Source organism: Hemicordylus capensis, chromosome 5 (assembly GCF_027244095.1).
Source record: "Hemicordylus capensis ecotype Gifberg chromosome 5, rHemCap1.1.pri, whole genome shotgun sequence".
NCBI lineage: Eukaryota > Metazoa > Chordata > Lepidosauria > Squamata > Cordylidae > Hemicordylus > Hemicordylus capensis.
Window position 1 is genome coordinate 62227262 of NC_069661.1, and position 24743 is coordinate 62252004.

Genomic DNA, 24743 nt, shown 5'->3' on the forward strand with positions numbered 1-24743 from the left:
AATATAAAACATGGAAAGGGGCTTTGTGCACCAAGATATCTTTATGGTGGCTGACATGATGAGCAGAATTACAGAGCTATAACACTGAGACCCAGGGTTGCTGTGGACTTCTAAAGCAGCCCCAGTGCTATTGAGAAGTAGCAGATGCAGACGGAGCATTTCTGCAGGCTTCCCAATTCACAACAACAGGAAAACCTGTGGGAAGCTGCTTCCACACTGGAGGCTTCTGAACAGTGTTGGGGCTGCCTTAGAAGTCCACCAGCAGCCCCAGGATTCAGAGCTTTAGCTCTGTAATGCTGTGCATCATGTCCACAAATGTGCTCAAATTATGCCCTGCCTTTCATATGACCTTGTTAAGTTCCTTAGCTCTCATAACAATGTGCATCATAAATCTGTTGTTGTTGTTTGACTTGATCTATATTTAAGATCTGTGAGAGAGCCTAATCACAAACAGTTGTTAATTTATCCTTTGGTTGGTCTTCCACTAAAACCAGAATAGCTTTTTCAATTTTCTATCTGTAGAAATAACTGTATATTTCAGTTAAGCCCATGCGGTCATAGTCGTGTTCCATTGCTTATTATTGTCCGGGTGCTGGATAAACTATCCAGATTCCAGGCTTAGAAACTCCAGCCAAAAGTCATCAATTTGGTGCAGGGGAAGGCAACCCTGGTTCTTCAGTTGTTAATGGCTAGGGATGATGGGAGTTGTAGTTCAACAACGGCTGGAGGGCCAAAGTTGCCTCCCCCTGCTTTAGTGCAATGAATACCTTTGCATTATATCATGTCAAAGTAAAGTAAAGTTGTGCCGTCGAGTTGGTGTCGACTCCTGGTGACCACAGAGCCATGTGGTTTTCATGTAAACTGGCTTATAAAGGCAAACTTCTGGATTTGGTGCTAACTAAAAATGTCTTGGTCTACATTTACTGTAGCGCTGCTTTCAAAATCTGCCTGCATTCTGACTATTAATTTAACTTAGACTAGTTACTGTAAGTAATATAATGTAATTAAAGAGGAATAAGCTCAAATTAACCTGTCATGAAACTGGTGATTAGGTGTGTAAACACAGAAATAAAATGACGAAGCCCTAACATCTATGTCTATATAACCATGTGCAAGATTTCTCATGAGAGCTTGGCACATTGAGTAACTGGGAGTAGAACTCTTGGATACTGGAAGTGCACTTGCCATGGGAGAGCTGACAGAAGCAACCTTGCACTGTGGCAGTAAACTAATTATAGAGTGGCTTTGGATCATCTCCAGACCCTCTTCCCCTACGTCAGGGCTGGACAATTTTGGCCCTCGTTTAGATGCTGTACTACACCTCCCATCACCCCTGATTTTGGCCACTGTGGCTAGGAATGATGGGAGTTGTAGTCCAACAACAGCTGGAGGGCTGAAGTTGTGCAGCTCTAACTTACACACACTTGGTGGGAGGGAAGAGGATACTCTCCATGTAATGGAAGCAACTGGCATGGCAAGCCACACTATGAGGCTGTGCATATGAGCAGCTTTATCCAGGTTGGGCAGCCCTACCCAGTCTGATCCCAGCACTGCCCCTCATGGTAACCCAAGTTTTTAACCCAGGCTTTTACCTGGGTCAAAGGGCATGAGTGCACCTTTATCCACCTTGTGTGAATGATTGGGCTGTATGCAGCAGCACGATTGTGTGGGTACACGGTGGTGCACCAAAAAGGAAATGGTCACTCGTCTGGTGGGGAGATAGGGTCAACCCTGCCTTCTCTGCGCACCCACTCATGAGAACCACCTTTATGTCTTAAAGCTAGAGTATTAGTGTACTAGCCACAGGGAAGCTGTGTTTGGCAGGGTCCCCATGGCAAATAACAGGAGAACTTGAAACTGAGCTTCTGCTCATCTAAGCGTTGAGTCATTCCTCTCCCAACACATTGTATGCTGACTATCCAAGGCTCAGGCCAGCATACAAAAAACATTACGGTCGCTAACATGACTGAAACCATTGGGGGTTGGAGAGGGCTGGGGGGAAGCAGGACACAATTTGCCTTCCCCCACACAAGCAAGAGATTACTGCACTGAGCACCCACACAATCAGTGGAGATAGCCACATCAGGGATCTGGAGGAGAAAGTCCACCAATATCCCACAATGCATTGCATGGGCAGTAGAGAGGCTACCTGTGTCAATGCAGCAGCTCCCAGCTTCCTGGCTGCTCTACATTCAGCACTTGATGGTGGAGAGCAAGCTGGGCTGCCGGGAGGGTGGCCCTGGTCTGCAGCATCTGGGCAGGAACGGGTCTCTTGGTTCCACACAAGCCTCTCTACCCTGATTTTCCCACTCCTACCCAGCTTAGGCCGATTGTGAGAACAACCTTATAAGCTATTAAAACAAGTTGTCACAGTACTTCCAATTCACGCAAACTGTATTATTGAACAGTTTTTGTCCCTTAACTGGTTAAGTTCTTGGCTTTAAAATGATTAAAGATTCAAACCCCAGACCTGCTGTTCCAGCAAAAAAAAAAAAATTAGGTAATGTGCCAATTATAGCCACAACACAGCATCCTCATCTAATGCTGTAAAGCTGGTGCTTCAGAGAAAGACTACTAGTGCAAATGTGTTGAGCAGAGATGTTAGTCCCACATACTTTATTGAGCCTAAATCAGCTTAAATCTGGCTTAATCAGCATTGTGACCTCTGAGTGTCTGAATTCAAGCTGTTCAATAATTGCTTTGTTTATATGCTTAGGGGCTCCGTAAATAAAATTGCTGATGTTTTAAAATACTTATTTGCCTACCTTTTCTTTCAAGAAATATTTCCCCCATCTTGGCACTTTTTTACATGCACATATGCTCACCATGTGGTAGAAGACCAAATAAAACCACTGAGCAATATAAAACATTTCCCTTTGCTATTGCTCTCAGTATTATAGAGGTCAATGAAGTATTATCATACTTAGCACTGTATCATCTCATTTATGATACATTTGAAAACATTTCAACCCCATCTTCCCACAATTCACTTTCCAGAGTTACTTTTTACATAGGAAGGACTCTTAGACTATTCTAGCCAACAAGCTGTTACCATTCTAGGGAACTATTGCTACTATGCAGCACTATGCCCAGAAAACTCCTTAAGATATGGTGCCTCAGATCCTGATCAAATGCTTGGAGAAGAGTGTACGTAGTGCATCCTCCCAGAGGTCAATCTCTACCATTTCAGGTGGCTAGATTTTGTGGCTAGAAGTTAAGCTTCCCTATGCAGAGGCCAACATTGTGACTAACAGTATACTTGTCCTTTTAACAAAAGCATACACACACAGTGCTAGCCTCCTGCTTCAGAAGCATGGGCATTCTGCAGAAGAATGTGGCAATGTTTCCCACTCTTCCCTTTCTTTGGAAGTACTCTTTGACAACAAAAATAAGTCTCTGAAGGTTGCAGCCCTGAAGGACATGTTGCCATGGATTAGAGAGCTTCCAGAGCAAGGGGAGAGAGGCCAAGATTGCAGTTCTTTTGCATAAGAATGCCCACACTTCAGAAGCAAGAGGCTAGTGCTGTATGCCTGCATTTGTTAGAAGCACGTCAGGATGTTGGCAGTGCTTTCAAACTCAAGATGGTACAGGCCCATTAACTGACAATCATACAATCCTATTAATGGACAATACCATGTTCTGCTCAAACATCTGAATAAGCTCTGTCTATGGCTTACATTTTATGAGCCACTGTTTATAATGCCATGGCATGGGCAGAGCTTTCCAGACACAGAAAGCTGTCTTTTTAAAAAAGAAATGTCAAATTGCAAAGGGGGTATAACTAGCTCAGCCTTTAAAAATAATAATAATAATAAGACATTCCACTACTTTACTGACATAGATCAAATTCTTACATACCTACCAACCCAGGTTTTGGGCAGTCTGCTACACAATCCAGTTAAGCTGAACCATTTGAACTGATGCTGACTTCGATTCAGTGACTTCAATGGAACTTTACTGGCTTTAATCCAAGTACTTTAACTAATCTGATCGGCAGAGTAAAATGCTGTTGAATAGAAAAACATCTACTCCCCCCTCCCCAAAATCAAAAGCTAGTCTCTAAAGAATGAGCTGTTACTGAAGTACTAATAATACTCTTGACTCCCACCAAGATTTTTCAGTGTTTTAATTAACAGCACATTACTTGAAAAATAATTCCATATGTATGTTCTGTAAACAGACCTCGGGCTCTCATACAGATTTGTCCTGAAATGCACCATACTGTACTGCATCTTCACAAATAAGCCAGTCAAGTACAAAGAGGCACATTTATATGCAGCCTCTCACAGTGAGGCCAAAGATTCAGTGCACAGCATGTGTATCAAAAGCGTATTTCCCAGCTACATCCTAAGAATGGAGTTAGAGGAGTTTGCTTGCCTTTGCTATACAATTTAACAGTTTTTAAAGATATGCGTAACAGTAGGCTGTCCCTCTTGTAACTAGTGGTTCCACAAAATAGAAGCTATAAAGACACTAAAATCCCACTGGAAAATAGTTGGGAGTTATATCAATAACAATAATATATTTAAATAAGTATTGAGTCTTAAAACCCTCAAGCGGACTGACTCATTCTAATTCAAAGCAATTTGCCATAGTGTTGAAAGACTGAAGATAAAAATCACAAATCAACATTCTTTTAAATGGCTCCACAGACTTTAGCATGGTTGCTCAAAAAATAATTCAGAGGCATTGGAAACTGCTGCTTGGATTACTTGTGGGACAGCAACATCACCTGAAAACTTGATTACACAAATAAAGATGCTTTAAAATTAGCAATCCTATTCTTGCATTTCAACTGAATTCTAATTCAATGTCTTAAATTGATATGCACTGACTCAGAGGTTAGTGTTGTACATAGTTCATGAACTTTTCTTTCTGACAAGGGCTGGTTTAAACCATTTGATGACTCAAATGCAACTTCCAATATTCCTGTGTGCAGAACATTACTCATCAAATGGCTCCTCCAGTTTTTAAGCAGATCTATTAGGAAAGTGATATCTTATTTGGTAGGCCCAGAAACTAGTTTTTCTTCTATTTTTTTTTACAGTTTTTCTCTCAGGGTGGTTGCCACTGAAAATAGCAGCCTTAATCCAGTTCCCCTTTTCTCCATTCTCTATTTAATGTATGGTACAATTGTAAAACAAAGTTACACAAAGACAATCCAGGCTGCTGATCACAGAAGCACTCACCGACACAGTAATGGCATTTCCCTCTTCAGACAAATGCCACTGTAACAGTGAGCAGTGTGGTGTCGGGAGTGGGACAGGGCAGAATGGGACAGGGCAGGGCTTCCAGACTCAACTTCGGCACTGTAATCATGTACAATGCCTCTTAGAAAAGCATCTGAATAAGGCGAATGTCATAATGTCATGTGTTCTTTCCACCTGCTTCAAGTATGGTAGGGATGTGTGAGGGAATAAATGACACAATATGAATGAATGCCTCCTTCCCTTACTCAATTCTATGGTGAATTAAGGGGGAACTGTTTTCAGAAATAACATCCTTATCAATGGTATATTTAATTCCATCAATAAAGTGCCCAACTTGTTTCATGTGAGAAGATTGCTTCACTTTTTGGATTAATACCTTTTTACCAATCCACTTCAATCAGAGGATTTGTCATAGATATGTAACATGTAATCTGACATCCAACACTGCACATGCCAAATAACGTTTTGTACACACAATGGGGAAGCCAATTCTTCTGCAGCCTCTGTACTATCAAAATTATATAACTGAAGGCTGTGGGGCCCTCAGGGACATATTTTTGGGAAGGAACAGAGGGCTGCAGAGGGAAGCCTTCTCTTGTGCACATGAAACATTATTTAGCACATGCAATGTTAGTCTGGATATCAGCCTGTACCTTCTTTGTTACCAAGACAGTTACTTACATCATGAATGGAGTCTAGGAGCTTCGTCAGTTGGTAAAATCGCTGCCAACTTTGCCCAGAACTGTTTGGATGTTTAGTTACCATCTTCCTCAGTTCTTTAATATAATTTGCCCTCATTTCTTCAAATGCACTTTGGCTCTTCAGACCATCCTTAGGAACTATAATTTAAAAGATACACATGTACTTTTAATCAATGAGCATCATTCTATGCAGAACAAAAGCATTTTTGGAAAGCAGATATTTTGCCTCACATATGTTTTACCAGATACTGCATGTTCAGTCTTAGGATGCATCCAGATATTCAAAGTGTCCTTATGCAGCTCTTCCTCTTCCTCTAACCTGCTACACTATCATTGATCAGGCAAGCTGTCTGCAAATATTCATATGTCTATATCCATATGGCGTTACCTGGCATCTTAACAAAAAGGGTACAAGTGTACCTTTTGATGCTAGCATATCACTTGTCACCACTGCAAGCAATTATGATCCACTGGAGTCCTGTTCCTCATTAATGCTAATATACAAAAGAGTGTCTGATGTACTTCCACTTTTTGTTCTGCCTGTTTTCATTTATTAATTTCAATCATGATTGCTTATGATGTCTCAGGGGTTGTGCACTCCATGCAACACGGCATACAAATGCATGCTTAATGCCCAAATGCTCCATTGGACCCAAATGCTCCATGGTCCTGTTCCACATACAGACAATTCTAAACCACCCTCACAGCCAGTAGAGGCTCAGCCTAATGAGCGAGAGGGGCGCCAAAGGAGGCAGCTTGAGTTGCTCCTCTCCCTCCTGCTCGGAAAGCTGTGTTGCCTGCAGGATGGCCATTTGTCAGGTAGAGCTGCGCAGTTAACCCCTGGCTCATTAGGATGAGCAGTCCTAGCTCTTGTTGTTTGAAAATGGCAGCCTGGTGTTTGAGAAGAAATAGAGATATAAGGTGATGCAAGAGAGTATTGAGATCAATAGCAACATCAAGAGTATATAGTGCTACTCACACAACAAGAACCTACACTCCATGCAGAGCATTCTGAAAGCATCCTTCACCACTTGCACCAGTTTTTAGTTTGTATGTATTTTTGTAGTCTAAGAACTCCATATTTCTTACACAAAAAATGCAATGGACAGTTTGTTAGATCTAGAAAAGCTTAGCATTTTCTAGACTTTTTTTTTAAAGCCCTAATGCTTGAATCTAATCTAAATAGGTTTTTCTTGTTAATCTTTAATCTCACTTTAGGAATTCTGGTGGAATTACTACAAGGATCACTCTAATATATATATATATATACACACACACACACACACACACACACACATATATATACACACACACACACACACACACACACACACACTCAATCAAGAAATAATTACCTGGCACATTTTTAAGTCTAATGTCTTTGTCATAAACAATTATTGAGTTAACTTATGGCATTACTATATGTAGGAGTTTCAAAACAACATTTATTTTGATGTAAACCGCCCTGAGCCATTTTTGGAAAGGCAGTATATAAATAAATTAATTAATTAATTAAATTAATTAAAGCAAGCAAGCAAGCAAATAAATTAAATAAACAAAACAAAACAAAACAAAACAACCACCAGACATTGCTCACAATAATAAATGTTTCCAGGATCAGACCTCAATCGATCCTTATACTTGCGCTTTCCAAATTTTTATTAAACTGTACAAAAGGTATATGTTATGATGGTTGGTTACTTATTAGGGAGAGAGATGACTTCAAAGCTACTTCTCCTAATCACAGTCTACCAGACTGGTCTTTGGGACAACCTGAAGGGCCCATATAACCCGAAGGGACCATACTGAATTGAAAGAATTGCACTCACTGTCAGTGTTTTCGAGCGAAATACAAAGCCTGGCTATTACCCATAAAGCCCTCAATGGCCTGGGTCCAGGGTACTTAAGAGAGTGCCCTCTTTGTCAGAACCCCTGTCGCATACTGAGATAATCTGGAGAGGGTTAGGGTTAGAGTTGCCACTGGCTCCTTTAGTGGCAACTAGGGGCTGGGCCTTCTCTTTGACTGCCCCAGGGCTTTGGAATATGCTCCCAGTCAAAAGAAAATCATTTCCAGAGTCTCTTTAAAAAGAAAAAAGTTCCCAGGTCCATCAGCTGGTGGATAACAATGTTTAGGAATAAAACCAGCATTTAAATCCTATATGAATGGTTTGCTCTTGGTTTGCTCTTAGGGAGACCCTCAAGACACACCTGTTTTCTCAGGCTTTTAACTGAAATTAATTTCAAACTGTTTAAGTGTTTTTACCCCATGAAATTGTTTTAACTTTTTTATTCTGTGAGATTGTTTTGTTTTTACATTGTTTTATATTTATTGTTTTAGATTGCATAGACTGCCTAGAGATAGGCAGTCTATCAGTCTATCAGTCAGTAAATAAATATGATAGATAGATAGATAGATAGATAGATAGATAGATAGATAGATAGATAATTGTAAGACTGATCAGTTCTTTGATTATGACTCATACTGTCTGCATACGACAGAAGCTGTTTGTGGCATTGTGACATGTTAGTAGAAAAACTGAGATGTCATTGGGTTCACATTTAAGGTCAACTATTATATTTTAAATTTTAAAAATGTGATTTGAAAAGAATAACCAATAAAACAGTAGCATTTGAGGCTTTTAGACAACTGAGGAATTTGTGCATGTTTTAAATGCTGGGCCCTGTGGACTGGCAGAGGCTGATGTGTGAAATTTAAATGTCTTGTCCCCATTTCCACACCCACACTGACTGACGCCTAATTTTTTTTTTTTTAATAAGTGCTGGATTTTGCAAAAAGATGTCAAAAATTATGATCACACACACAAAAAATGTAAGAGTGAAATAGACAGGGCAACAGATTTAGTTTCAACAGTTTTAGTTTTTAGATATGTATATAAATAATTTAGCAGCAGGAGACAAGAAAGCTACAAACAAATACAGCTGTTCTGGGAGCAGTTATTAGACAATCTTGGTTTGGGGGGAAAAAAAGTTTAATGGGTGGTAAATGGCAGCTCCCACATTTGAATTGAAGCCTCTTAGGGCCAACACTTGGCAGGAGGAATTGTAATGGGCTGTCAGGGAATAGCAGCTCTACATTACACTCATGTTACTCTGTACAAAAGGGACAAAGGGGGACTGAAGTGGAGACGCCTTTGCTGTGATCTGCAGCCCTTAAGCCGTCGATGGCATTTCTTGGAGATGCAGTTTAAACCAGTCATATCGGATTTAAATGCTGGTTTTATTCCTAAACATTGTTATCCACCAGCTGATGGGCCTGGGAACTTTTTTTCTTTTTAAAATTAGCTGCTTGGTCCTTGATAATGGGCAGAGACCCAGGAAGGCCAAATTGTGCAGGGGATGGGGCTGTAGTTTAGTGGCAGAGTATCTGCTTTGCACGCAGAAGGTCCCAGGTAGGGATGTGCGAACCAGCGCGAAATTGAAGGGTTGCCCTCGAGTCAAATGGGGGAGGGAGATGACAGAAAAGGTCCTTAACCTTGAAAAAGCAAGTCACCATGTGGCGTAATGGTGGCCACGCAGATGGTGATGGAAGCAAGCATTCCTGCCACCCTCCTGCTGGCCTCCCAAATGACAGCCCAGGCTGGCTGTGGGCCATTTCGGGCCTCTCTGTGCATGTGCCTGAGCTGTCATTTAGGAGGCTAGAGGGAGGGTGGAAGGCGCCTCCGCCACCATCCCCGTGACCACTGCCATCCCGCTGTGCGGTGGCTTGATTTTTAAAGGTAAAGGACAGCCTGAGGTCTTTTCCCTCACTCTTGCCGCTCACCACCACCACTACAGCCCAACTGTGAGACCAGCTCTCCCCCGCAAACCCTCCAAATTAGCACTTGAAACACTCAAAATGTTTAGACTCAAAATGGGATTGTTTTGTTTCGAGCTCAAAACAGGCCCTTTATTCTACCTGGTGAACCTAGTTCTCCAAGGCAGGCTGACACGCAAAATCCAGGGCAGAAGCCTGGACTACCCACCTTACACAGCAGGTAGACCAGTCCTCTGAGGCAGGCCTATGCACCAAGTCCAGAGTGGAGGCTTGGTCTACCCACAACTGATCGGTAGACCAGCTCTCCAGTTCTCCCCACCAATTGGTAGACCAGCTCTCCCAGGAAAAACAGCCCTCCCAAATGGTGCCCAAAATACTCAAAATGTTTCACATTTGTTTTGTTGAAACAGACAGATTGGCCGCTGTTGTGATGAAACGTTTGGACCATTTGCCGTTTTGTTTCAAGCCTGAAATGAAATGCAAAATCAATTCTGTGCATATCCCTAGTGTGTGTTAATATGTTTTAGTGATCAGATCTGCATCATTGTTTATGAAATACATGAAGAAGACTTGATTTAAACTGAGGCTTTAATCTTGGTGATTTAAATCAATGATTTAGATCGCCTTTATTTAAATCGATCCACCCTGCTAGTAAATCTGAAAATTATTACATTCGCATCAATCAGAATTAAAATATAACGCTATAATAATCATAAACATAATTTTTAAAATACAGATTTTTGGACATGTGCCCAGTTATTTCTCATTCTGCTTATTAAATGTGGCAAAGCAATTGGCAATCTTTTCTATTCTGTGGGCCGCAGAAAAACAAGAAAATAATTGAAATGTAATGTGTGGTTTTCTTCCATGTTGAGATAAACTTCCTTAATGTGACCTCACTGAAATTTCTAAACAAATTGCAAGAGGCAGTCATGGATTCAATGAAATAAAACAATTAAACAACCCTGTAATCTGTTAGTAATATTTGGACTCTCCCTCCTATTTCCAATGAGGATGTCTGAAGTTCGCACAAACTTTTTGAAATGATTAGAATCCTTCAGGAATTAGTTTTTGATATTATATGAGATTTCTTTCAAATTGAATTTAGCAAAGATGTCCCCTCCCCCACAACGTAAATGTGCTCTTAGTAGGTTTCCTGGCCATCCATTTTGGATTGACAAACCTGATACTGGCAAAATTATTTCTGATTACTGCAGTGATTAACCTTTTCAAGCTCACATTCAGGAATTTGAATTCATTCTCCAGTCTAAAAAAGTGGAGGCCAAATATTTGATTCTGGCTTCTCCTAATTTATAATAGATGCCTAGTTCAAATACTGAGTCCAGAGCTTAATTTGTCCTGTACTGCTCTTGGAATATTGTAATCAAATTAATTTTTTATCATTTATTGAGTTATTCTGAAAAGTCAATTATATGTAAACTCTTTCTCCTTATTCTGAGAATTCAATTATAATTATATGTAAAACTACATGTAAAACCCAGTGAACAATTGTGATTAGAATTAACTGAAGAACTTACCTGTGCTTAACAGCAGCAAAACTTTCATTATGGTGTATTCTTCAAAGCTAAGTTGCAAGCGAACAAATTGAAGGCTGATCTGGTGCATCCCCTGGCACAATTCAAACATGGCAGATTGGCGCATCCTCTCTCTGCAAAACCCAAGTCAAATACTGTTAGAAATATACTGTAACTTTTACATGGCAGTTCATATGTCAGAGAACCAAAAGGCAGTGACTATTACCTGAAGTATCAATATCATTCACATGACAAACTAAAGAGATAGTTGCCTGCATGGTTACTTAACCAATAAACATATAAAATTAATTAGAAATGAAAATTCCAAAATTCTAACTATAATTAAAAGCACAAATTATTTAAAAATGCAATTAAAAATAAAAAGGCAAGCAGCACTCAGAAGTGCTCGCCCCCTGGCATCACAGCACATGTGCATGATGACTGGGGAAGCTGTATGAAGGCTCTTGGTGCATGCCTGCAGACCCTCATAATACTCGCACTTCATTGCTCAGGATGTCAGCCACGGAAACTAGCTGCCCTTTCTGTATTTTTAACTGATAGCAATGGGTTGTTTCCCAAGGTTCTCATCCTCCCATTGTTCTCATCTTCCCATGGAAGAAGCTTTCTTGAGGAAAAGAAAAAGTTTAGCTAAAACCTAATGGAAAGCTTAGAAGTACATCTCACAACCTTGAGCACTGGAGCTGAAATTTCAAGCTACAATTCATGCAACAAGCTCCAAGAAGATAAACATTATTTATTTATTTTTACATTTATATCCCGCTCTTCCTCCAAGGATCCCAGAGCAGTGTACATGGTCATGTTTGTCCTCACAACAACCCTGTGAGGTAGGTTAGGCTGAGAGATATGTGAATGGCCCAGAGTCACCCAGTGAGTTTCATGGCTGAATGGGGATTTGAACATACAAGACAGACCTCTGAAAGCAGTTGTTGAACTAGTCTATATTTGATTGGAGACCAACTGTTTCCTACATTTCCAGCATTCGATATGTCACAGCAGACCATGTCATTTTTCTGCCAGAGGTGAAGGATGACATAATGCCACCCACCGGTCTGCTGATGGGTGCCCAGCATTCTGCTCAGGCAGCAATAGCATCATATGAGCACTCTCAGACTGTGCCACCAAGCTAGGCAGTGGTGGCAAGAGAATTGCTAGCTCAAGAGGGGAGGGGAGAAGAGATACACACCAGCAGGGTGTGCAGCAGAAAATGACAAACATGCTCCAGCAAGGCAAGGAAGGGTGGCAGCAGAGGATGGTGGAGTGCCATCTTTGTGGTGGTGGTGGGGGGCAGCATCTGCCACATCCTGTGTGCCTCCCCGGACTTGAGACAACCACCTCACTCTGCCTCAGGGAAGCGCAGCCCCTGTTCTGTGTTAACACATCTTTGGCAGAATCTTTCAAGTCTAAGGTGAAAGAAGCCTAAGCTTCCTACTGCCACCATGGTATCATAGTATATATTTAACTGCAAGGAACCAGGAACTGCTTTAGAGAAAAGAAAAGGTTGCTTACCTGTAACGTTGGTTCTTCTAGTGGTCATCTGTGCTCTTACACCTATGGGCTTGCGCCTGCACAGAGACCTCTATTCAGAACATTCCAAGTTGATAGAGTTCTGGCGGGAGCCCCACCCCCTCTCCTTTATGTGGCTGTGCCTGGCTCTCTCTGCTCAGTCTCTGAGTCTGCCCTAAATTCATTATCTTTTTTTTTTTTTGGTAGGAGGGAAGAAAGGGAGGCTGTGTAAGAGCACAGATGACCACTAGAAGAACCAAAGCTACAGGTAAGCAACCTGTTGTTTTTCATTGTGGTCTTGTGTGTCTTACACCTATGAGTGCATCACAAGCTTAGGCTTACCTAGAGGCGAGATCAAGCAAAGACCGACTGAAGAATGGCCCACCCAAAAGCAGAATGTCTGCATGCTTGAACATCCAAGGTGTAGTGCTGGACAAAGGACAGTGGTGTAGACCAGGTTGCTGCTTGGCAGATGGTCTCCAGAGGAACTGAGTGATCAAACACCACTGAAGTCACCACTGATCTTGTGGAATGAGCCTTGACAGGTAAAGAGAGAGGCTGGCGCACCAGCTGATAGGCGGGTTGTATGGTATTCACAATCCAAAGGGAGAGGATTGGTGCTGAGATCTGATGGCCCTTTCAGGGGTTGGTAAAGGAGACAAACAAGGAGGGTGACATTCACCAGGGGGCCATATGGTACAGGTGAAACTCGGAAAATTAGAATATCGTGCAAAAGTCCATTAATTTCAGTAATGCAAATTAAAAGGTGAAACTGATATATGAGACAGACGCATTACATGCAAAGCGAGATAAGTCAAGCCTTAATTTGTTATAATTGTGATGATCATGGCGTACAGCTCATGAAAACCCCAAATCCACAATCCCAGAAAATTAGAATATTACATGGAACCAAGAAGACAAGGATTGAAGAATAGAACAGTATCGGACCTCTGAAAAGTATAAGCATGCATATGTATTCAGTACTTGGTTTGGGCCCCTTTTGCAGCAATTACTGCCTCAACGCGGCGTGGCATGGATGCTATCAGCCTGTGGCACTGATGAGGTGTTATGGAAGACCAGGATGCTTCATTAGCAGCCTTCAGCTCTTCTGCATTGTTTGGTCTCATGCCTCTCATCCTTCTCTTGGCAATGCCCCATAGATTCTCTATGGGGTCAGGTCAGGCGAGTTTGCTGGCCAATCAAGCACAGTACACTGTATACTTTTCAGAGGTCCGATATTGTTCTATTCTACAATCCTTGTCTTCTTGGTTCCATGTAATAGTCTAATTTTCTGGGATTGTGGATTTGGGGTTTTCATGAGCTGTACGCCATGATCATCACAATTATAACAAATTAAGGCTTGACTTATCTCGCTTTGCATGTAATGCGTCTGTCTCATATATCAGTTTCACCTTTTAATTTGCATTACTGAAATTAATGGACTTTTGCACGATATTCTAATTTTCCGAGTTTCACCTGTATATATAGAATGCCAAAGCCCACCAGACATTGAGAGAATGGAGTGTGCACTCTGCTGAGCCTTTGGGAGCTTGAAAGAAGGTTGGAAGAACAAGCAGTTGGGAGCGGTGAAAAGAAGAGACCACTTTGGGTAGAAACAAAACATCCAGACAGGAAACCACCTTGTCTTTGTGGAAGATCAGGTAAGATAAGTCCACCCGTAAGGCTTTGCATTCGCTCATGCAGCAAGCCGATGTGACAGCAACCAGGAAGACGACCTTCCAAGACAGGAGATGAAGGTCAATGGTAGCCAAGGGTTCAGACAGTGGATGCATGAGGCAGGAGAGAACAAGGGAGAGGTTCCAAACCGGATCCATGACAGGATCGTCAGGAAATTCGTGTTGTACGCCCCGGAGGAATAGTTTGACTATGGAGTTTCTGAACCATGAGGGGCACGTTGGTAACATGTAAGCTACAACAGCAGCAAAGTGTACTCAAAGAGATGAGAGTTTTAGACCCTGATCTTGGAGATTAAGTAGGTAAGAGCAGAGGATTTCAGAGGTCAGAGGGGTATCAAGGAGACTCTTAGAGGATAGGAAGTTCTGGAAGCGATTCCACTTCCTCAGATAAGACGACCTGGTAGAAGGCTTCCGTGCTGCCCCTAGAATCTGTTGAAGTCTGTCCGGGAATCAGGTCGTATCCTCCATGCAGTGAGCCTGAGGCTGTGCGAGTTTGGATGTAGAATTTGGCCCCTTGACTGTGTTAGAAGGAGGAGGCTGAGATGAAAGGGGGTGTGGACTCCAGCTGAGAAATGAAACAGTGTGGGGAACCATGGATGAGGCCACCACAGGGCAATGAGGATGCAGTCTGACACCTCCTGTTGAATTTTCAGTAGGATCTGAGGAAGAATCAGAACCGGAGGAGAAAGGCATGAAATGGCAAACACGTCCCCCTAGGGAGGCCTGCACCCATCCTACACTGGAGCAAAAGAGGGGGCCCTGGGAGTTATCTGGAGAGGCAAAGAGATCGATTTCGAGAGTTCCCCATTTGTGAAAAATGGGGAGTAGTGTCCTCTCATCCAATTTCCATTCGTGAGTGTCGGTCCTCCATCTGTTTAGGGAATTAGTCTGCATGTTGTCTGTGCCTTGGATGTGTACAACGTGGGAGGTATGATGATGAGCTATGCACCACTCCCAGAGGACCATAGTGAGTTGAAGCAGTGTCCCAGACCCCGTTCCACCCGGTCTATTGATGTATGCTTTGGCGGTGGCATTGTCTCTTTGGATAGTCATCATGGATTCGGACAGGATAGGTAAGAAACCTTTCAGAGATTTGAAAATGGCAAGCAGCTCAAGGTAATTTATGTGATGTCAGGCCTTGGACCAGGTAAGCCACTGAGGTGAAGGTCGTGGATCTAGGATAGTTTGAATGCCCCCGTCGGCTTTGGGGACTGCAAAATACAGGGAGTAGAATCCCGGGCCTGTGGAGGCGGGTACTGGTTAGATGGCATCTTTCTCCAAAAGGGATGTGATTTCCTTTTGCAAAACCTCTGTGGGATTGGTGTTTCAAATCGGGGAGAAGGGTGGGGTTTCTTAAAATTCCAGGGTGTAAACCATGCAGATGATGGTGAGGACCCACTGGTCAGATGTCACCGCTTCCCAAGCTGCTAAATAAGGGGATAAGCGAATGCCAGCCCTGGAGAGGAGAGGAAAGTCATTGCTTTTTGGGGAAGGAGGATTGGGGCCACTGTTTGTAGAGAGGTGGCTTCTTATACTGGAACTGTTGCTTTCTGTTGTAAGGTGAAAACTTTGGGGAACAAATGGACCAGTCTCCCTGAGAGTAGCCGAAAGACTGGCACGGTGGGGGAGACCAGTGCACTGGTCTGTTTGGGTGAGGAGGTTGTGATTGGACACTTATTGAATCAGCTGTGCTCCATAACTTTTGCACCTTTTGTAGAGTTTCATCAGTTTTTCCCCCAAACAGAGCATCACCATCGAAGGAGTGATCTTTGCTGTGGGAGTGGGCTTCCTAAGTGAGTCCAGAAGACCTCAGCCAAGCATGGCAGCAAGGAGCAACTATTTGGTCGGATAAGGCAGAGAAGATGGTTTGAGCCAGCAAGATTTTGGAATATCCAGAAGAGCTGCATTTAGTGGCTATGAGAAAGGTGTGTGAATGTCTGCATCTCTAAGCCCAAAGACGGGGTATAGGTCCATCTTACTTTGTTGGTTCAGCTGTACACCATGGGAAGATGCCATGCGGGCAAAACAGTGAGCACATTGTATATAGTCCTCCAAGGGGGAGGCTCGTTTCTGGTCCACAAACTGGTCATTAGGGGATGAACCCAGGAAGAGGGTTTTGGCTGAAATGTCTTCCACTGGGATGCCATCGTCCACATACTTCTCTTCCTTTTCTTCTTCCGCTGACTCAGAGTCTACTGAGTCAGGGTCTTGATAAGTTGATGCCTTTGTCGGGGTCTGGCCTGGTGATCTAGCTTGGCAGGAGCAGGGGCGGTGGGCAGAGGTGTTGGCGTTGAAAGCTGCTGCTTATGTATCGGAGGAGGTTGTGTAGTTACTGGATGGCCAGCGAAAGCGGCCTTTTGTTTGTGGTCCTTTGATGTAGGAAGATAACGGGACGGTTGTGTCTCTGGTAATCGAGAGTGAGATAGCGGGCGAGTGTGATAACGGTCTTCCCAAAGGACAGCATAAGGAGGAGCAAAAAATCTCTGTTGTCTAGGCAAATATGTCTCTTCCCGAGGCTTTCCATGACGGTGGCTACAGGCATTCTCAGGGTAATCAGGTTCAGTGTCATAATAGGTGCTCTGGCTGTACCTCAAAGGCAGTTGGTAATTCTCCCAATTGGAATGGGTTGGGCATTGAGGATATTAAGTCGTCGATCTGTCCTTGGATGAAGAAAGACTGAGGAGGGAGAGCTGGATGCAGCCTCATAAAGGAGGTGGGTGGGCTCCTGCCAGATTTCTATCAGCTTGGAATATTCCTAATAGAGGTCTCTGTGCAGGTGCAAATCCATAGGTGTAAGGCACAGAAGACCACAACAAAGAACAGAGAATACTCAAATTACAGGAATAAGAAATCGTGTCACTTGAAAATGCAAACAAGATTTAAGTTTTGAACTTGACAGTTAATTTTTTTTGATGCCAGGTTCACTGTAGTGTTTTTTTTGGTTGCAAGCAAAATGCCAGAATTGCTAAAATTCTGGCACTGAAAGGATGATGTAATTCCATTTAGAACTGATGCAGTTGTGCATGTGCAATCGTTAAAAAAGGGTGGGAAATGTTATTTTTATTTTAATCTAAAGAGTCATCTTAAAGGCAGACATTCATGACACAAAACTCCTTGTCTGCATCATCCTGGTATACTGTGAAAATACAGCACAAGAAAGGAATAAACTGGACTAGTGAAAACACAGTTAAAGGCATCACCATGTTACTCTAAAGGATGAACTGTCAAGGAGTTAACAGCTTAATGCTGTGGAAGGACATCTGTGTATTAAAGAGGATATCAGAACAGAATAAAATAGTGCCTCAGCCACTGCAGATTTCTAAATGGATAGCATTAATGCTAGCCACCCCCAAATAACCTCTGTTTTCTAAGCAGTGAGTGATAACTGTTTTCCTGGAAATATAGCAGGTCAAGCTCTAGGATAAATCTGTGCTACAAGAGAATGAATCACAGGAATAATTTACTCTTATGAAGGTTTATGTTAGAATTTAGTTATCACTTCTTGGATAGAGTTTTGAATGCAAATAAGCAGGGATACAATTTAGCACAGCTTTGTTTTCTGCACTTGCTCCTCAGTCAGAGGAGGAGTATGTGGTTCCCACCCACTCAGCTCTAAGCCATTTATTCTATAGAAATCTATCTGGTTATTCCCATGGATGTAACAACATAGTTCAGTTTCTGTAATTTAGCACCTATCACTCAGCACAAAGCCCAGTAGTTTCAGAATTTGTGTTTCTCACACACACACACACACACACACACACACACACACACACACACACACACACACCAAAAGCAGAAAAGGATATCTGAACTTTGGAAGTGTTGCTTTTAACTAGAAAAGATTCTTTAAGCATTCAGTCATAGGGCTCTAGCCCTGTTATTAAAAAAGAGAGCGAGAGAGGAAGGAGCAGTTCAGTACTTTGAGAATGAGCCTATGTAAGCGGCAGCCTCCACTCCCTTCATCTGTGTGCGGAAGGAGGATACTCAAAGGTTCCACTTCAGAGTAAATTTTAATTATGCATCATGTATAGTTAGTTAACACAAACCAGGATCAAACTGTGGTTTGGTATATTCCCATTTGTTTGTTGAGAACAAACCAGAGTTCCCCAAGGGCATATGTAATGTGGAACTGCAGTTTGTTCTAAAGTGAACATGGATGCTTTTCAAGGAAAAAGGCATAGTTCAATGGTAGAGCACATGCTTTGGATACAGATTCCAGATTTGATTCCCAGAGTTTTCAAGTATTATTATTGTTACTATTTATTTATTTATTTATTTACACAGTCAGACAGGTGTTATTGACTGGTTTGTTTTATCCAGATATCGAGTCCTTCCCAAGGACCTGGGATGCCTGATTTTTATTATCAGTGTTGTTGCTGTTATTATAGCTATCGTCGCAGAATATAGGCTGTTCCCAGTAAATTGGCTGGTGGTGATTTCAGTGGCCCCTATGGTGTTGAGGTGCTCTTCAAGGTCTTTTGGAACTGCACCCAGGGCGCCAATTACCACTGGGATTATTTTGGTCTTTTTCTGCCACAGCCTTTCAATTGCAATTTGTAGATCTTTGTATTTGGTGATTTTTTCTATTTCTTTTTCTTCTATTCTGCTATCCCCTGGTATTGCTATGTTGATTGTTTTGACATGTTTTTCTTTCTTCTCGACTACAGTGATATCTGGTGTATTGTGTGGCAGATGTTTGTCTGTTTGTAGTCGGAAGTCCCATAATATTTTTACATCTTCATTTTCTTCAACTTTTTCAATTTTATGGTCCCACCAATTTTTGGCTACAGGTAGCTTGTATTTTTTGCAGATGTTCCAGTGTATCATCATCATCATCATCATCATCATTAGATTTCTATACCACCCTTCCAAAAATGGCTCAGGGTGGTTAACACAGAGAAATAATAAATAAATAAGATGGATCCCTGTCCCCAAAGGGCTCACAATCTAAAATGAAACACAAGATAGACACCAGTAACAGTCACGGGAGGTACTGTGCTGGGGGTGGATAGGGCCAGGTACTCTCCCTCTTCTAAGTAAAGAGAATCACCACGTTAAAAGGTGCCTCTTTGCCAAGTAGAGATTGGAAGACAACCACTGCCAGTCAGTGTATACCATACTCAAATAAATTGACACAAAAGTAGAAAACTAAACATGTGGTAGTGACTAGTCTGGGGCTGCATATCAAGAAAATCATATTAGTGAGTATTAGGTGGTTACAATAGTTGACATGTAAGTTCATATTCCTTTTTAAAACAGCAGCACATAAGAAATTTACTGTTTTGGCTTTTTTCCAAAATGTGTACCACTTTGGGACTAAATTCTCAACTCTGTTTTATGTCATGAAGTATCCCACATTAGTATGACGTTCCAAGCACTGGAAAAATAAGTTTATCCCATCAAAACAAAAATTTAAAAACACACAGAAACATTTGGATTGTGTCTTTTTCATGTTTTTTAAAAAGAAATTAGAAAACTCTCACTACCTTTGTGCTGCCCAAAGGTTCCTCAACAAATAAATAAAATGCTACCTCAGTATCTCGATCATGTAATAAAAACATCTTTCATCTCAGATAGAACACTCAACCCTACACTATGGATTTATTCCATAAAGATGTTCCAGCAGTCACATATACTCTTGTGACCCTGATGTTTGATTACTATTATTTCCACAGCAGCAGAAAAATCCCCTTCAGTAGCAGTTTGCTTAGAATTCAATGGTGCATGTTCTTGATAGTTTGGAGTTAGTGCTAATTATATACCATATCCACCTTTACCAGAGCAGAATACCAAGTAGCAAGCCAAGTTACAGCAATGCAGGTGTAGATTAAGTATTGTAAAGAGCATCTGTGCTAAAAGAACCTGGTTCCCAACCCAGATATATTTGAGTGCCACAGACTGCCTGTCTCTTACTTCAGCCTGAACATCAATCCTCCTCTTTCTGTTGCATTGTGCTAATTAGCTATCAACATTGGGTCTAACAGGAGGCGGCTGAGGAGCACCAAGAATGTTCACAGTGCTACTGCACTTTGCACACATCATGAAGCCGATGAGAAGCACTGCAAATTACCTGTTGGGAAGGTCAACAACACATGCACTGAAAACAGCACCTGCTTCCCCTTCATCCCAGGTCCATCAGGTGCTGTCAACAGTGATCATCCATCAGCAGTGCATGAACATGCAGTGTAGGAGCACTGCACATGCCTTGTCCCTGCATGCCTGATGCAAGTATTTTAATGGAGAGTCAGATCTATAATCTGTTTTTGCAAATAAATGCCACCTTGGATCTGTGTGCCATTTTTACACTGACATTTTAAGTTATCCTGTTTAGTTCACTAGCATATCTGAAGTGATATCTGATCACTATCTAGAAAATAGAAACGTAATCATCCAACTTTTGTTATTGTTGCTTGGGCATTATTTTTCTTTTCTTTTTAAAGTTTTTATTAAATGAATATAAAAAAGAAAAATACAAAAAAAGAAAGAAAAAGAGAAAAAGAAAAAGGTTAACAAATGCAGTACATAACATCTCATATTTTATACATCAACCCTTGTACTGGTCAAAGACCACAATAAAGTTTATCTATCTATCCATCCATCCATCCATCCACCCACGACTCAACTCTCTGTCACATCAGCATCTATCTAAACCATCACATTTAATTATTAGGCATTATTTTCAATGCCCAATGGGAATCAACAGGCAGCTACTTTAGCATCACAGTTCAGCCACATCTGTAATGGAAGTCTATCTCATAAAAAATGGTGTCGGGTGGCATATCTGTTATTGTTTTTGTAATAATACTCAGATATGTATTCTGTGGGAACCTAAGGGTGACTCACATGCTAAAAACCATTTGTGGCTGTACACAACATGCTCACTATTGTGCAGATGATGCAGTAGGTAAACTGGCTGTGCAGATACGGAAGACATTTCCACAACCACAGCAGCTGAAAAGGCCCCACAGTCATGCATCCTCCCAACCATCCTAGAAATCCAAGCCTCATGGATGTGAAAAACTCTTGGACGGTCTACCATTAAGGACACTGCTGTATGTCTTGCTCTACGGGATGCGTGCACTTATCTTTACGGGAAATGTATACTTAGAGTAAATATGTCAATATCTCTCCAAAGGATGTATGCACTTCTAATTGTTCCTTTGGTTCAGACTTAAACATATGAAGCAGCCCTATACTGATTCAGGCTGCCAGGCCATCAGACTCAGTATTGTCTATGCTGGTTAGCAGTGTCTCTCCAGGTATTCAGAAAGGGATCTTTCTGATAGAACTGGTGTTATCACGGATTGAACCTGGGACTTTCTGCATGCAAAGCATGTGATCTACCACTGATCTATGGCCACTCTCAACTTCCCTGAACTCTATACCTGCTGAAAGTACATATAAAGAATCTGTTAATTAGGAACAATATATTAAACCTATATGGCTGATACGTGTGCACGCGCACGCCCACACACCCCCAATGGCAATGATTGGTAGATCAATTACTTAAAGAACAGAGGTGTTGATGATTTGTTGAGATTTACAAGATTATAAAAGGCTTCCTAAAATTAGGCCTCATGAGATTAATGGACTGAAAACTAAACCTGTGTCAGTAAGAAAGGCTATATAGCAAATGACCTGTGAAAGCAGTGAACAATAATCCTTTAAATGCTGTAATAATGGCAGCAAAATAAGCTTTCTTCCTCTAAAACTAAACAATTAAAGCAAACCCGATATGCTTTTTCAAAAATCAGCTTTTTATTTTACTGCTTTCCTCCTTCTCACAGAATCAAAATATCAGGAAGAATTACGGCTGAAGTTGCTGAATGGTCACACGCTGTAAGACTTATAATGTGTTATGTAATTGCAATGACAAAGCCAGTACTCTCAGGTTCAGTGAATATTCCATTGGTGGGTGCACACGACAAACTAAAGAGATAGTTGTCTGCATGGTTATTTAACCAGTAAACATATAAAATTAGTTAGAAATGAAAATTCCCAAATCCTAAATATAATTAAGATCAAATGCATGGATTGTTATTTTAAAAAAATATGGTTGCTTCTCAGCATTACCAATTTCCTGCTCATTCCTATGTATGTGTTCACTGTCACAGAGCTGTTTTAAGCAGCCCCATATAAGAACCCTGCTGAACACCTAGCCTGCTACTGAATCAGTTTTCCTTTCTCGGCTTAAAAAAAAATATTATTACTTCAACAGTGCAACATATTTAAACTGAAAAATATGTCACATAAGTTGAACTACATTGTTGTTGCTTTCCTCAAATCAGTACCCCGCTTTTGAAATTCGATCCCGGCTTTGTACAAGGAAATAAATGTATTGATACAAACAGAAATATTTTGTAGTGGTTAGAGTGCTGGACTAGGACCAGGGAGACCCGAGTTCAAATCCCCATTCAGCCATGATACTTGCTGGGTGACTCTGGGCCAGTCACTTCTCTCTCAGCCTAACCTACTTCACAGGGTTGTTATGAGAAGAAACTTAAGTATGTAGTACACCGCTCTGGGCTCCTTGGAGGAAGAGCGGGATATAAAATGTAAAAACTAAATAAATAAAATAAAATAAAAATACTTTTATATAGGAAAAATCTGTTGAAATCTGTTGAAATATTATGTGTTTTTGCCTTTTAATGCCTGAAGCAACAAGCTAGGAGCACTACACATCAGACTGAACAGCCAGAATATTTACATTTAAGCCTATTTTGTGCAACCATTTCCAAGTTAAAATGTATATACGTATGTATGTATGTACTGATACAAACTGTATGTATGTGCAGCCACCTAATAGTACAGTGGGGAAGTAACCTGCCCAGAGCGCAGAAGGCCGTTGGTTCGAATCCCCCCAGAATATGGGAAACTCCTATATCGGGCAGCAGCACTATAGGAAGGTGCTGAAAGGCATCATCTAATACTGCATGGGAGGCAGCAATGGTAAATCCCTCCTGTATTCTACCAAGAAAACCACATGGCTCTGTGGTCGCCAGGAGTCAAAACCGACATGACGGCACAACCTTTCCTTTCCTTTCCCCTATGTATGTATGTATGTACTACATTTTTATGCCACCCTTGTTTCAAGGAACCTTTCAAGGCAGATGAGGCTGAGAGACTGGAGCAGGGCCAAGGTCACCTAGTACGTCTCATGGCTGGGTGGGGATTTGGACCGGAGCCTCTCAAGTCCTAGTTGACACTCTGATAAAAGCAAAATTCTCAACATGATTTCAGAAGTATTTGCAGTTTCTTTTTAACTTGGACTGGCAACAGTCACATGCAACACTAAAGCCAAGCAGAGAGACAGAAGGAAATCATGCACAAGAGGAACAAGACTGCACATGTGAGCACTGTAAGACATTCCCCTTAGGGGATGGAGCAGCTCTGGGAAAAGCACCTGCATGCTTGCATGCAGAAGGTTCCGAGTTCCTTCCCCGGCATTTCCAAGATAGGCCTGAGAGAGACTCCTGCCTACCTCCTTAGAGAAGCTGCTGCCAGTCTCTGTAGACAATACTGAGCTAGATGGACCAATGGTCTGACTCAGTATAAGGCAGCTTCTTATGTGCCTACGCTCCTAGGTCAGGAAAGTGATTCATTTCCAATCCCTAAGCGCTGTTTTCAACTGTATATTTGAACCTATATATGTCAGACACAACTATGCAAACAAGTATGCAAAGAAGCATCTGTCAGCACTCTCGCACCTAACCAATCCTCTTGCTCTGATTTGCTGCCCAATGGCATTGAGGCAGATCTCATGAGGTTTAAACATTCTATCCTCCTCTGCCTCTTTGGACAGCACACTCTATAGTGTGCACACTCCACTTGCTTCTGCTCAACTTTTAGGGAATAACTGTTTGAATTGGACTCTGAAAAACAGTGTACTAGTTTGTTAGCTATGTTTTGCCTCTTATCTGTTCTACAAGAATTTCAATTTGTTATTCCTGTGCAAAGACTCCAGTCCTTTTTAAAATTAAGTAACAACATTGGATTAATACTCAGGTTATTTATATATCAAGAATGTCTGTATAAGGTTCAAGGGACAATTGCTTCAGGATTTGGCTGTTAAAGGGAACTTAAGATTAGCACAGGTTTGTGTTTAAAGAGGCTATGTTCAGGTAGGTTTGGAGGGTGACAGATGTAGCAGCTTTTTCAGTCCAGCCCTCATTCTGCAGGGCATATATATCTAGAAAGGGAGCAGACAGGGACACAGTACTGAGGAGGGAGGCATATTAATGATGGGATGATTAACACACTACATTTCTCCCCTTCTGCATACAAGCAGTCCAACCATC

General features: G+C 41.7%; 1 protein-coding gene across 6 annotated transcripts in view; it reads right to left on the reverse strand.

Moving 5' to 3' along the window:
* The window catches only part of NR3C2 (nuclear receptor subfamily 3 group C member 2), a 226391-nt gene that overhangs the window by 12003 nt on the left and 189645 nt on the right, over positions 1-24743 (reverse strand). For all 6 annotated transcript variants that reach the window (XM_053254830.1, XM_053254829.1, XM_053254832.1 and 3 more), the window contains 2 exons: positions 11225-11355; positions 5892-6049 (listed from right to left, as the gene is read on the reverse strand). In XM_053254830.1, coding sequence (XP_053110805.1) covers positions 5892-6049; positions 11225-11355 — 289 coding nt within the window. The remainder of the gene's footprint in view (positions 1-5891; positions 6050-11224; positions 11356-24743) is intronic.